Source organism: Aspergillus oryzae, chromosome 8 (genome assembly GCF_000184455.2).
Source record: "Aspergillus oryzae RIB40 DNA, chromosome 8".
NCBI classification, from domain to species: domain Eukaryota; kingdom Fungi; phylum Ascomycota; class Eurotiomycetes; order Eurotiales; family Aspergillaceae; genus Aspergillus; species Aspergillus oryzae.
The window spans coordinates 2,033,852-2,047,353 of NC_036442.1; the positions used below are offsets into that span (position 1 = coordinate 2,033,852).

At 47.3% G+C, this 13,502-nt stretch overlaps 4 protein-coding genes across 4 annotated transcripts; 2 read left to right on the forward strand and 2 right to left on the reverse strand.

Annotated features, from left to right (window-relative positions):
• Positions 1–735: 735 nt before the first annotated feature.
• Positions 736–1,443, forward strand: AO090010000507 (uncharacterized protein; the record flags this gene model as incomplete). The annotated part of the gene is made up of 1 exon (XM_023233622.1): positions 736–1,443. The coding sequence occupies one exon, from the start codon at positions 736–738 to the stop codon at positions 1,441–1,443; it is 708 nt and encodes a 235-aa protein (XP_023094207.1).
• Positions 1,444–4,943: 3,500 nt separating this feature from the next.
• Positions 4,944–5,975, reverse strand: sdh2 (succinate dehydrogenase iron-sulfur protein subunit SDH2; the record flags this gene model as incomplete). Its single annotated transcript, XM_001827434.3, has 4 exons — positions 4,944–5,267; positions 5,333–5,484; positions 5,552–5,807; positions 5,871–5,975. 4 exons carry the CDS (start codon positions 5,973–5,975, stop codon positions 4,944–4,946), a joined length of 837 nt encoding a protein of 278 aa, XP_001827486.1.
• A 2,881-nt stretch (positions 5,976–8,856) lies between these two features.
• AO090010000504 (polysaccharide lyase family 1 protein) lies at positions 8,857–10,055 on the forward strand (the record flags this gene model as incomplete). The annotated part of the gene is made up of 2 exons (XM_001827433.1): positions 8,857–9,332; positions 9,386–10,055. The coding sequence occupies 2 exons, from the start codon at positions 8,857–8,859 to the stop codon at positions 10,053–10,055; spliced, it is 1,146 nt and encodes a 381-aa protein (XP_001827485.1).
• Positions 10,056–10,892: 837 nt separating this feature from the next.
• AO090010000503 (putative sexual development protein (LsdA)) lies at positions 10,893–12,018 on the reverse strand (the record flags this gene model as incomplete). Its single annotated transcript, XM_001827432.1, has 2 exons — positions 10,893–11,603; positions 11,659–12,018. 2 exons carry the CDS (start codon positions 12,016–12,018, stop codon positions 10,893–10,895), a joined length of 1,071 nt encoding a protein of 356 aa, XP_001827484.1.
• Between the last annotated feature and the right edge of the window lie 1,484 nt (positions 12,019–13,502).

Here is a 13,502-nt window from a genome sequence, read left to right on the forward strand (position 1 = left end):
CGGCTTCGGACCTTAACTTCCCGTCGCGACCCATGTGGTTAGGAGCCTCTTGCTGACTGCCTGGAACGTCCTTGTCTATCAGCATATCAATAACCTCAATTCAGGGTCGAGCTACTTGCAAGAATACCAGTGAGGGCACCTACAATCTTGGTCTTTTTGTCCCCGCCAATCTTAAGCCACCAAGAGTATGCGAACCGGGTCCGGTCTGAAAGGGCGCCGGTCTCATCAGAAGTCACGGACCGGTTGCCAACAATGCAAGCAACGAAAGGTCAAGGTACATCAGCCGTTGAGTGCAAGGAATACCATGTGATAGTGGAGCGACTGACCCGACTTTAGTGTGGGGAAGAGAAACCGACTTGTTGCAACTGCAAGAGACATGAAGTGGACTGTTCTTTTGCTATCTCTTCCCAGACGAAGGCTTCAAACTCAATTGATAACCAGATATCGCCTCGCAGTCGGACCATTACACCTCTATGCACCCCCGGGACGATCCACTCTGGTCCCCCAGGGGATAACGGCCCACTACAGGCAGCTGTTAGCTCTGAATTGCATATTCCAGATTTGGAGCTACTGCACCATTATACCACCTCAACCGCCTACACATTCTCGCTCCACCCACTCCTGCAAACGTTCTGGCGAGTCGAGGTCCCTCGAATTGGTTTCACCGCACCATATACCCTGCGAGCAATCCTTGCCATATCAGCCCTGCACTTAGCCTTTCTGCGTCCAGAGAAAATGCAGTTCTACATTACGCAGGCGAGCACTCACCATGAAGCAGCACTGAAGCTCGCTACTCCCGAGATGGCAAATATCAGTCCGGATAACTCGGCTCCGTTATTCCTCCTATCCGCCTTGTCATCCTTCATCAGCTGTGCGAAGCCGCTCAAATTGGGTAATTTCTTCCTTTTGGAAGACAACAATATTGCGGACTGGCTCCTGCTTATCCGAGGCACCGGCACTATACTAGACTTTGCCGACGAGTCGCTCAAATCTGGGCCGTTGGCGTCCATGTTCAACGTCCGGGCTCAACATCGGAACTTCAGCACCAGCCGGCGGCATCATGCTCTAGAGGAATTGCACCAGCTTATCCTGACTCAGGTCCAGGATCAACACATGCTCCATATGTATATTGGTACGCTTGATGAGATGAACAGATCGTTCGCGATGTGCTTGGAGCATAACCTGCGCCTTGAGACAGCGGATGTCTTTGTCTGGCTGATGCGCGTGCCATACGACTTTTTAGTATTACTAAGGAACTACGAGCCGTTGGCCTTGGTGATCCTGGGTTATTTCTGTGTGCTACTGCATCAATTAGAGTGGATGTGGTGTATGAAAGGCTGGAGTACTCATCTTCTTTCGCAGATCTATGATCAACTCGGTCCGACACATCGTGTTTGGATTCGATGGCCAATTGAGCAGATTGGCTTTCTTCCGCCTACGTGATATCTCGGATTCGCTCAGAAAAAGGACCTTTCTCCACCTGATAGACAGGGAACGGACAGTCCTCTACAGATTAATTTCTCTGTCCTTGCCTTGACTCTGTCAAACCCTCCGGAGCACCTGAGGCATGGCTCTTTCGACCTCAGCATGCTGTGAGTTTAAGTGATCCCAAATGCATCAGTGTTCGCAAACTCTATGTACGAGAGAGATGGCATGTTCCCATTTAGTTCATGGGACTTGTGGACTTGTCTGCGGTCAGACCAAATCTCAGAATCTCCTATACCGTACGCCGGACGGCGCATCAACAACCTTCCAGAGTGATTATTGACCGACATTGAGTACAGCCACTTAACTTTGTGTCTCAACTGACAGAGACTCCATGGATCCCAACCAAAGGTGCTTAATCGCATCTACAGAAATGGTGCACCTTGCACCTTCATCTATCATTCCACCGGTAAATCTGGACTTAGAAAGCAATATAGTGTCACCTTGACATACGCACTGCTTGTCAACTTCGTGCGTTTTAGCGATGAATCTTAGGACATTATTATCCTATATGACTATAAAATACCAAGAACGCCCTTCATCGAGATAGCATTTGCATCTCGCCTCGCAGGCTTGCTTCAAAACTAACACAAAGCTTGCAACGATGCTACACGCCCAAGTCGCTTCATAATATAGGTATACAATGCAATATAATATCAGTCTACATGTGCTTAATAGTCAGATTCGACACATATTGGTAAACATGGGCCCATCGTGGCTTTTCTCCGCCCGGCTATATGCTTAACCGGGGATGTGCCAAGTCGTTACGGCGTAACTACTTAGCATTATTATAGACACCTGATACCTAGTTGACAAATGCAAGGGTAGGTAAGAACAGCTCGCCAGACCGCGTAATGCTAGAGATGTGAGGTATCCACTACTGAGTAAGCCAGCACTCCTATCGAAAACGCCAGTCTAGTGGCGGTGTCGAACTGCAGATCCCCGCCTAGCATTGCCACGATAAGTCTGGCCGCCTGGCCCAGTGGCCCAGTGGGCAATCCAAGATCATGCATGATCCTGGAGCTCATCAGAAGGCAAAACACGAAAAGACAGGGATTGACAGGCACTGGCAGACTCCTTCCGGCCGTGTCTTCGGATAGAGACATACAGTAATGACAATTGTCTTTACTATTCTATTTACCATAGTTAGATTATTGTATCCCTACCCAGAACATAAATAGAAAATTGATATAAAAGGGAAAAAAGAAAGAAAGCAGAAGAAAATTGAGTTTTCCGAAGGGAAACATAATAACACCATCATTATCACTGTTCGTCTAAACTTTATTTTCTTAAATCCTGGCTTTACATTACTATCGGTTGATCGCTACTGCTCTTCCTTCTCTGATTCGGTGCTATGGACGGAAGATGGAAGGAAAGATGGAAGTAAAGATGGAAGGAAACTAGTCACTAGTGCTGAGGTGATTGAGGTGATAGTAAACTATAAACAAAATCCCCCGGTTATAAAGTGTGACTGGGAATTCACATACCTATAGGCAATCACCTAATAGATATTCTCAACCCTGGTATTCAAACAGCTAAATCTTTTGACTGGAGCAACTAGAGATTGACTGTGCAATGGATTTCTTTCAAAAATTCATAAGGCACGTTGGAGGTAAGAGCGGACACAATCGCCCTTAAACCATGTCACATGACCCTTCTCGGAACAAATTGGAGATAGTGTCATTGCTTTCGTGCTGCTGATTGGTTGTTCTCTGACCAGCTGCCTTTCAAACCCTCTATCCAGCCCGAGTGGTAAGTCCACCGTGCCTCCATCTATACCATGTTGCTATCTTAATAAAATTACTCATTAACACCAATCTAGCACGTGGAAACAGCAACATCCCTCTTCATCGGCGTCTCCATCGCAGCGACCGTCATCCAGACCTATGCTCTATCCCTTCAACGAGGCGAACAGCGCCAAGCTACCATATGCGACGCCGATCACCTCTCCGCGGTCCAATCCGCCATAATGCAATACATCGGGCTCTATCTAGCCCTTGTGGCAGCGAAACAACGCGGACTGCGATCCATGTTGAACCAGCCCGCTCTTGTCTGGGTCGGAGTTGCTCTGCTATTCCCTTTCCTTGGTCTTTTTGTATACCCAAGTCATGGTTATCTGACTCCGCTTTTCCTTTTCTTTGGTGGCCTTGGGGCTAATCTCGTCTCGATTCATTTGCTGCAAATGAAGCCTGAGAGGGTGTTGGCATAGTGTTAATATCGGTTGGTTTGGTATAATGCCACATGGGGATGTCCAGGACAGTTTCCTAATCAGGGTCCCTTACGTTAAGGGTCCTCGATTAGGAAACCGTTAACATTTCGTTTCCCTTTTCAACCTCAGAATCTGTTTCTGGAATGTTAACAACAGTGTCAAAATGTCGAATGTACAATACTATGATTTCGATGGAGATGTTATCGCTTATATATTATTCTTGGAGACCACCTTGAGACAACTTAGATGAACGAATGCGGGAATTGTTTTTAGTGTCCATACATGTTGTGTTTGTGTAAATGGTATTAATTCGGGTTTGGTGAGGGTGTGGCGCTCTTTGCGCTTTTTCTTACTATCTCATTAACCGCATATTATTCGAGAATGGTTTCTGTTGGGGGAGTTCTGTCTTTATATAAGGGCCCGTAAGGGAGGTAGGGCTATGTTTGTCGAGATATAGATGTAGATTATATTTGTCAGATCTAGTATTAATGGGGATCGGCTCACTTGGCTAAGTATTCGAGAATATACCAAATGTTCCAGGAGATATTGGGATCACGCCCAGGAACTTGCGGACAAGTTCAATTTATCGCATCAGTTGCCTAATCATTCGGAACAATCGCTTACAGATGAAAGAACCGATGTGACTGTCCATATGAAAATATCTCAATGGGAGAAAATTGAATTGATCTATAATATAGGGCTAATAGTATTCACAACAAGTCTACAATGATTAACACGGTGTACAGAGAAACTTCAAATTAACATTATGATTGTTGTCATTGTTGTTGTCCTGTTTAATTTGAACCCGAATACTCGAACTTGAAGGCGCGGATATATATATAATCGGTTCAAGGCACCGAGAAATTGCCGATATATACATTTTTCCGGCGGGCCGATCCATAACCTTCACATGCAGTTACGGAACAAAGGTCGGCAAAATCGGTTGTTTCTTTGAGAACATATATAAACCATTGAAACAAAACAGTTGTTCCCCATCTGCCAATAAGATGCAGCTTTTATTATTATATGCCCGTAGGTACACCTCTAAAACGGTTATTCATCGCCAGTTGCTTTGAAAATAAATATTCACAATTTACACCTATTGAAACATGCGACATGACGGCCTCAAGAACCGAGGGAATAAAAGCTAGAACAAGGGAAATAAAAGGAAGGATACAAAAGAGAACCACCAAAGAAGACATATCTCAGAATATATAAAAACACTCCTTTACTTTTCATCCACTACTCCTTAATGAGCGGCCATCAACTTCTTGATCTCGGCGATTGCACGGGCGGGGTTGAGACCCTTGGGGCAAGTCCGCGAGCAGTTAAGAATGGTGTGGCAACGGTAGACGCTCATGCTGTTATCCAAGGCGTGCTTGCGCTCAGCGGTCTTCTCGTCACGGGAATCGGCCAACCAACGGTACGACTGGAGGAGGATAGCAGGTCCGAGGTACTCCTCACTGTTCCACCAGTACGAGGGGCAGGAGGTGGAGCAGCAGGCACACAGAATGCACTCGTAGAGACCATCCAGCTTCTTGCGCTCTTCGGGACTTTGGCGGTATTCAAGGCCCTACGTATACGTTAGAATATGTGACCTACACCTTCGGAGGTCTGGAATAAGATGTAGGAACTCACATCCTCGGTCTTGGTTTCGCGCTGCAGGTAAGGCTTGATCGACTTGTATTGCTTGTAGAACTGGGTCAGATCGGGCACCAGATCCTTGACAACGTAGGTGTGAGGCAGAGGGTAGATGCGAGACTCCTTTGCGGTGTCGGTAGGAATGCGACCTATATATAGCACAGTCAACACCCCAATTCCTCCATAGTCGTGCGTAAAAGTTGTCGAGTCACGTACACAAGCAGGCCAGAGTGTTGACACCATCGATGTTCATAGCACAGCTTCCACAGATACCCTCACGGCAACTTCTCCGGAAGGTCAGGGTGGGGTCCATCTCGTTCTTGATGCGAATGAGGGCGTCGAGCATCATGGGTCCGGTCTTGTTGAGGTCCAGGGAGTAGGACTGCATCTTGGGCTTCTCGGTCGGCTGGTCGGGGTTCCAGCGGTAGATATGGAAAGTCTTAGTGCGTGGCGTCTCGGACGGGTTGGGATCCTGTGCAGTTCAAGTCTTAGATTCGGGAACAGTCTTATAACTGGCATAACCTGTCCCGCTCACCTGGGCAGCCGCATCGACAGTCGCATAGGAGCGAGCGAAGACAGCTGGGCGGAAAAGAGGCTTCGAGGATGCGACAAGGCGCGAGGTTGAGCGAAGAGCAGCCATGGCGGACGAAAGGACACTTGACGCGCAAAAAGAGGAAATGGGATGAAAATTGGATAAAAAGCGGGGAGAGGCGGAGGAGATGGAGGAAAAGAGGGTGGCAGTCGTCAATAGAGAGAGGAGAGGGGCGGTCAAGTCAACCAAATGAACAGCCAGCCAGCGGCAGCGACGAGATGAAGTCGAAGGGAGTTGGAGAATGATGTTTGTGAGCTTTACCCAAGAGGTAACCTCGGGTTTGACGGCCGGCAGGCGGCTTACTCAGCTCACGGGCCAATCAGGCAAAAGCTAATTGCAAGCGTCGGGGATACACGGCGAATCTTCACTCGTTCTTTGGGGAAATTCAATTCCCTTCCCTCGCACGTGAGAAGCGACACAACTACGATGGCAGAATTACTTGCGAACAACAACAATCATTGTCCCCGATCTGTCAAACATTGGAGGTGAAAGGTACACACACAGCTAAAACGCCCTCTTCAATCACTCTCTTCTTCTTCTTATTACATCACAAGTCAATTTGCCTTCGCCAATTGCCGCTTTCCGAAAGGGGAAACGGAACCGAGTTTAGTTGCCGTCTCGACCCTGAAGGCTGAGGCATGCGTCGGGAAGCCGCCTCAGGCATATAGCCGCCGCCTGAGGCATAAAGGCTTTTCCTGATCATGGACTATTCCTGTTTTGGAAGAGCACTGCGTCCACAATTCTGGGTCAATCATAGGGCGGTCTTTTGTCCTTTGATAAGTTCATTTCTCTCACAGATCAGAAACCCATATGATAGTGAGCTCAGAAAAGAGGTCGTCGATCGCTCCATGTCCGAATGTTTGCTTTTGTTGGACATGATTGCAACTTGGTTGATACTCATATGTCTTCTCTTCCCAGTTCCGGACTACGGAACATTCTTTCCTTTGGCACTAATAGGGACCATTGAATTCTCTCTCCCCCTTTAATTAATTGACCTGGTCTTGAGCTAAGGATCAGCTGATTGTGGCTACCATCCACTATAAGCCAGCCCACTGGACACTGTGCCATCCCCGAATAAGCCCAAAAGCACCCCGCCTGTCATTCGAGCTTATTACAAGCTTGAAGGGTGCTTCTGTATTTGGTGCGAAGGAAGGTTGGCTTAATTCCTGCTCCATGAGATGCTAATCTTTTCTAAATGAAAGCAACGGTTCTTCCTGGAGAAGAAAACGGCTCATCCGCACCAGAATCGCGAGCGCTGGGAAAGCCTAGGAATATCTATGCTTATGGACGAGTAATCAACATTATTATCATACCCTCAGGAGTACAAAAAATTAGCAAGCCGATATGCATGTCAGTATATGTTGATCACGTCTGACTAACTGTGGAAATTTGAGATGAAGCGCTATCCTGGAAAAATAAAACCACTGAGTGGGATGCAATGACCACGATTCACGCAGCCGCTGTTTTACATTGGAAGACTTTTAATGTCATAAAAGCATCTGACTCCTTGCCATTGCCTGTGAATTGTTTTTAAGACAGTGCCGTCAGCGTTCTAGACTGAACGAAGCTTCTCGACGGGATAGGGGAGCTAAGACAAATGCTAACGGAGGCTGAATGATAAGTAATCTAAATAGACGTTAATATACCGATGGTTTACAGCGTGGAAGATATGCCGACAACCCCTAAATCAAATTAGGAGCAGAGGTTGAGACGCATAATAAGAAGGCACTCAGGTTCTCGCCGCATATGCTTCGTCGATGAAACTGTGCTTGCCTACTACGCCCTTTATAAGGCATTGCCATAACTTCAAGAGTTAAGAAGTAAGCGGATACCTCGGAGTTTACTCGTGTTTGAATTTCTTGTCAAGGTTTTATTCTCCGGAAGCTTTCCAAGATGTTGTTAATGCGGATCTGATATCGCCAGGAACCGAAAACCCGAGCGGCCCACTGTGGACTGATTTCACAGCGTTTTTTGAGGTGGATGTCCACAACACGAAAGTAGATATTGCTCCGTCGCACTGAAAACTATTTCTCCAAGAAATTTCAAGCAAGGGGCCCTATGGGATGTCGAAAATAAAACACCACCGAATGAACAGCATGATTCAAGAATCGAGTAGCTAATGCGGATAAAAAGAGCTTAAAAGTGCTGATCAACAGCACGGAGCAATGCTGATCTCTCAGCCCTAATTCGGGCATGCGGTATGAATGTGCTACATCACGTCTCAAGGGTCATCTCTTCGTAATGCCTCCTGAAAAGGTTGTTTCGGTAGATCTCCGGCTGCCAAAATCAAATGCCAAGACGGAGAAATTGCTCCATAATTACTATTCTGCTTCGTCCGGAACTAAAAGTTTTAGACTACCGAACTAAGAAAGCCGAAGTGGCAATCGTGAAACACTATCCATGACCCTTAACTCCTCCTCCACCAAATAGCTTCAAGGGCCATTATTGGCCACCTTGGTCGGCGTATCTCAGAATCTCCATTCAGGGGAACATGGTTAAGGCTTAAGCATCTGCGGGAGTTCGTGCCTTTACTTCTCGCCCGCCAATAACCCTACAGGCTTCCGATTCAGTCTGTAACGGATTGATAAAGGAGTGGAGCCCTGATACTTCCCTGGTCCTCCGGTGGGCAGAATGGGTCTCTTGATATAAGATTACTCAGGCGTTTGTGCCCCAGCAGACTTAGACAAGGTTTTACCTTGCAGCACCGGCCTGGCGTTTGCTGGACGTTTCATCTCTCGTCTCCCCTTAGTCCCATTCTAGAACATAATTTGACCAAAAGGATGATGCCTTTCGCAGCTCCACCGAGTAATTGAGCTCCTACATATAAAGCTAGGGACCTTCGCTCTCATGGTCCGGAGTATCAATCCATTCCTTCTTTATCACCTACTTTTTAGTCCTTCCTTTCTTTTCATTTGTCTTTCTTTCAAACATGAAGTACGCGTCTTTCATCGCCGCTGCTGCGGCTGCGCTCGCCAGCGCCGTTAGCGCCGCCGGCGTTTCTGGTTCTGCTGAGGGTTTCGCCAAGGGCGTCACTGGTGGTGGCAGCGCTACCCCCGTTTACCCTTCCACCACCGATGAGCTGGTCTCATACCTCGGTGACAGCGAGGCGCGTGTTATCATTCTCACCAAGACCTTCGACTTCACAAACACTGAGGGCACCGAGACTAGCTCGGGTTGTGCTCCCTGGGGTACTGCCTCCGGTTGCCAGCTTGCCATCAACAAGGATAACTGGTGCACCAACTACGAGCCCAACGCTCCGACCGTGAGCAGCATCACCTACAACAAGGCTGGTGTTCTCGGTATCACCGTCAACTCCAACAAGTCCATCGTCGGCCAGGGCAGTGCCGGTGTCATCAAGGGCCGTGGTCTCCGTATCGTCAGCGGTGCCAAGAACGTCATTATCCAGTGAGTATTTCCGGATCTCTATTCGTCTAGAGCCGATACTAATCGCAACGCAGAAACATTGCTATCACTGACATCAACCCCAAGTATGTCTGGGGTGGTGATGCCATCACTCTGAACGAGGCCGACCTTGTCTGGATCGATCATGTCACCACTGCCCGTATCGCCCGTCAGCACATCGTCCTCGGTACCCAGGCCGACAACCGTGTCACCATCTCCAACTCCCTCATCGACGGTCGCACCGACTACTCCGCTACCTGCAACGGCCACCACTACTGGGGTGTTTACCTTGACGGCTCCAACGACATGGTCACCATGATGGGTAACTACTTCTACTACACCTCCGGCCGTATGCCCAAGGTCCAGGGCAACACCCTCCTCCACGCCGTCAACAACTACTTCCACAATATTGAGGGCCACGCCTTCGAGATCGGCTCCGGTGGCTACGTCCTCGCTGAGGGTAACGCTTTCCAGAACGTCGATGCCCCTGTTGAGTCCCCCATCAGCGGACAGCTCTTCAGCGCCCCCGATGCCACCACCAACGAGCAGTGCAAGTCCGTCTTCGGCCGTGCTTGCCAGATCAACGCCTTCGGCAGCTCCGGTTCCTTCAGCCAGGCTGATACCGCCGTCATCTCTAAGTTCTCTGGCAAGAACATCGCTACAGCTCACCTTGCTCAGAACATCCCCAAGTGGGTTATGGCCAACGCTGGCCAGGGCAAGCTCTAAATCATAGAGTAAGAGGTTTCTGTATAAACAGCGGGTGTGGGTGAGAACGTTGGGGGTCTCAGGGTCGATATTTAATCTTCGTGTATCTACTTCTTTTTAATACTTTAGCAAGCTACAATATTATTAATTTAGCTTGAACTTTCGCGTTGGTTCATGATTTGTAGAATTGTGCGGCATCACCCATGAGGAACTATCGTGCTGAGTATACCCCTGTTTCACCAGCTCTTAATTGGATGATTCCACTAGGATTGTTGAACTCGGTTCTATTCAAGAGTGTGTCCTTGAAAACCGTGAAATCACCCTACCGAGACTTGGCAGTTCGCCATGACTGTATCTCCCACAGGTTGAGCGTTTATAATATGGACTATAATATAGAATACTAAACGCCGATGTAAGTATAATGCACAGCGTCACACAATTAACTAGAAGATCATCCAAAGGGTATGTTCTAGATACCCCATATATCTCCGCAGTATTACTATGATCTACCAGGGCTACACAGGGTCCATGATCGTCGGTGGAACTGTCATGCCAATATAAGATCGACAATATAACCTCAAGAGGAAAGGATGTACGAACACACCCACCGGCCCACATGTTGTCTGCTCTCACATCCTGTACGCATATTCCCGACGATCTCGTCGATCCGCCTTTACATGAAACATCTCCTACTTAAACACGACGTGCGCTTCTGTTTACTGTCAGATGTTAAATTATAGGTCTTTCCGTGAGATATAGAATATAGCAAGCGTCAGTATCATCTTTTTCAACAGTTCACGGCACCCATGACAATACTGGCTAACAACACTACCCACGACAAGCGCAACCAAATCGTATCTAATTAACAATAATCAAACCAGGCCCATATAGCGTCTCCTGAGCAACATCAGTAACACCCGCAAAAGGCCCAGCACTTTTCGTCACAGCCGCGATAGTCAACCCGTTCATCAGATTCTCATGGTACGGGAAGAGAGCCTTCGCGACAACCTTTTTACCATCTTTACGCGACACGATCTTCAACTCCTCCACAATAGGAACATTCAATTGGTTGACATAAGTCAGCCACAGCTTATCCCCCTTCACCTCGTACTCCGATTCCCAACTAACGAGAATAAACTGCGTCTTCGGCTCCGGTGGCGTGAGAATATCCAGCGACTTGAACGTCGTTAACGCGATATCATCCAAATTCGGACAAGACCCCGGAATGGTAAAGGCTTGGACCGCTGTGAAGGCGAAATTTAAATCGCCGGTTGTTAGCGTCGGGAGTTCGCTGGGGATTTTGCCCTGGTTGACTCGGAACCAGCCTTGTTGTTCTCCTTCGTTGCCGATTGTCGCGGCGATGACCCGGGTGAGGTCGACGTCGCTGTTGTCTGCGAATCGCACGATTACGTCCTGTAATGTGGCTATGACGAGGTCGGTGAAGGTCGCTGCTAGGGCTATGGCTGAGTCGAAGTCTGAGACGGGGAAATAATAGCGACATGGTTGGACTGGCTCTATTTTGAAGTGTTCGAGGCCTTGATTGGCGGTTAAGGCGTGGAGTTCCTCTTGCTGGGAGAGTTTATTAGAGGATGATATTGGATGCGCTAGTATGAATGTTACTTACAGTGAGTATGGCTACTAGGGATTCGACTATGAAATCTCGTTTCTTGGGGTTTGGAATTTTATAACCAGGTACGTTCTTCGTGATGTTCAGGAGTAGTTCGTTGTAGAAGGCAACTTCAAACAGCTCATTGAACGCTATTAGCTGGAGATTGGTAATTCCATCCTTGCTGATCTTTGATGGGAGGGGCGTGTTTGGTAAAGTGCCATGCGCTCTTAGCTGGATTTTCTTCAACTGCTCTTCACTGGGATTGGGCATGCCATCGGGAAGGGGTATATCAGCACGGGGCCAGATGCTTGGAAATGCGAGGCAATGGGATGTCACAGAGACCAAAAGGATGATGATGTGAGTATTGAGCGGCATTTTGACGTATGGTAAGAATGATGGCACTTGAGCTTTTGACTGAATCGAATGGGATAGTCACGGATATAAGACCAGAAGAATGTTTGCTACTCGTAGTGATCGTGCGACTAGATAGAGGGGAAGAGAAACTCCGAGTTACACAATATAATCTCTAATCTGCCTAACCTGCATACCGCATTTGGAGATCCATGAACTTTTTTAATCATACAAGTATGAGCGCAGAGCGCAGAGCGCGTATGCCTTTATGCCTTCATCATGAAGCATACAGGTACGTCATATAGTCTATTGCTCTCCACATTCTTATTTCACTCTCATATTAAAAATCAGGGGCTATGAGGTCACCGCACAATAAAATGTTTAATCTGAAAACCTTTATATTCCCTGTCTTCGCTCATTCTCTTCCTCCTCAGCACATCTCACCCGACACAAACACACCACACACCACACACCACACATCACACACCACACACACACTGCACACCACACACTACACAATTTCCCATCTCTCAGCCTACTCAGGATAAAATCTCCTGCCATGGCACACGGACACACAATCCAAAATTTCCTCTCCACACTCAAGAGACTTGGAAGAAAGACCAAGAAGGTCCGATTCGAAGACTCTGCTAATGAGATGAAGTCCACCACAGAGTTTGACTCGGAGAGCTTTGGATGTCCATTGAAGAGAGTCCCCACACCTTACTACCACGAGATGAAGCCCATTATGGAGTCGGAGTTCGAGTCTGAGCCTGAGCCCTATGGATTGAGAAGGGTGCCTACCCCATACCCTGTCTTCATGACAACTGGAAGGGTGAACTACACTATGTGATGATGATCCGGAGCATGGGAGGATCCTAAGCATAACTAAATATTGAAGCCTTGTCTGCATGTCTTTGTATTTTGTCATTTTTAAGCACAGCTCATCCTATCTGTCTGAAACTTCATGTTAACGGGCGTTGCTGCATTTGCTCCGGCGAGAAGGATATGGTTATTATCATGTATTACGCATATTCCCTTTAGTGGAATGCTTTGATGTTATTTATAAGAACTTGAACTCATCTACCATCTGCATAACATAAAATGTTAGCAGCAATCAATCTACTGGTTATTCCAATTGGACTATTGTGCCTTTTGTCGTAGGTGTCTTAGCGACTCATTTTGGCGTCATATAAATGAGCTCATGGATTGCGGCCTATCTGACATCTGTATGGTATGCCTTACACGGTGAGCTTACTCTAAGTGACTGTCTGATGCAGCGAACGTAGGAAATGAGTAGCATAAAGCGCATTGGAATATGACCAGTCCAGTATGAAGAGCTCAAAGTTGTACAAACAAATGTCTAAGAACGGGAAATGTATAACAACACGCTAGTCGCTAAAGCAGCAAGAAAAAGAAAATGAGAATTGAAAGAAAGAATCGCACAAAAAAGGGTGAAAAGTAAGAAAGAAAATAACCAATTGAAATAGTCGATATGAGAAAGAAGTAAT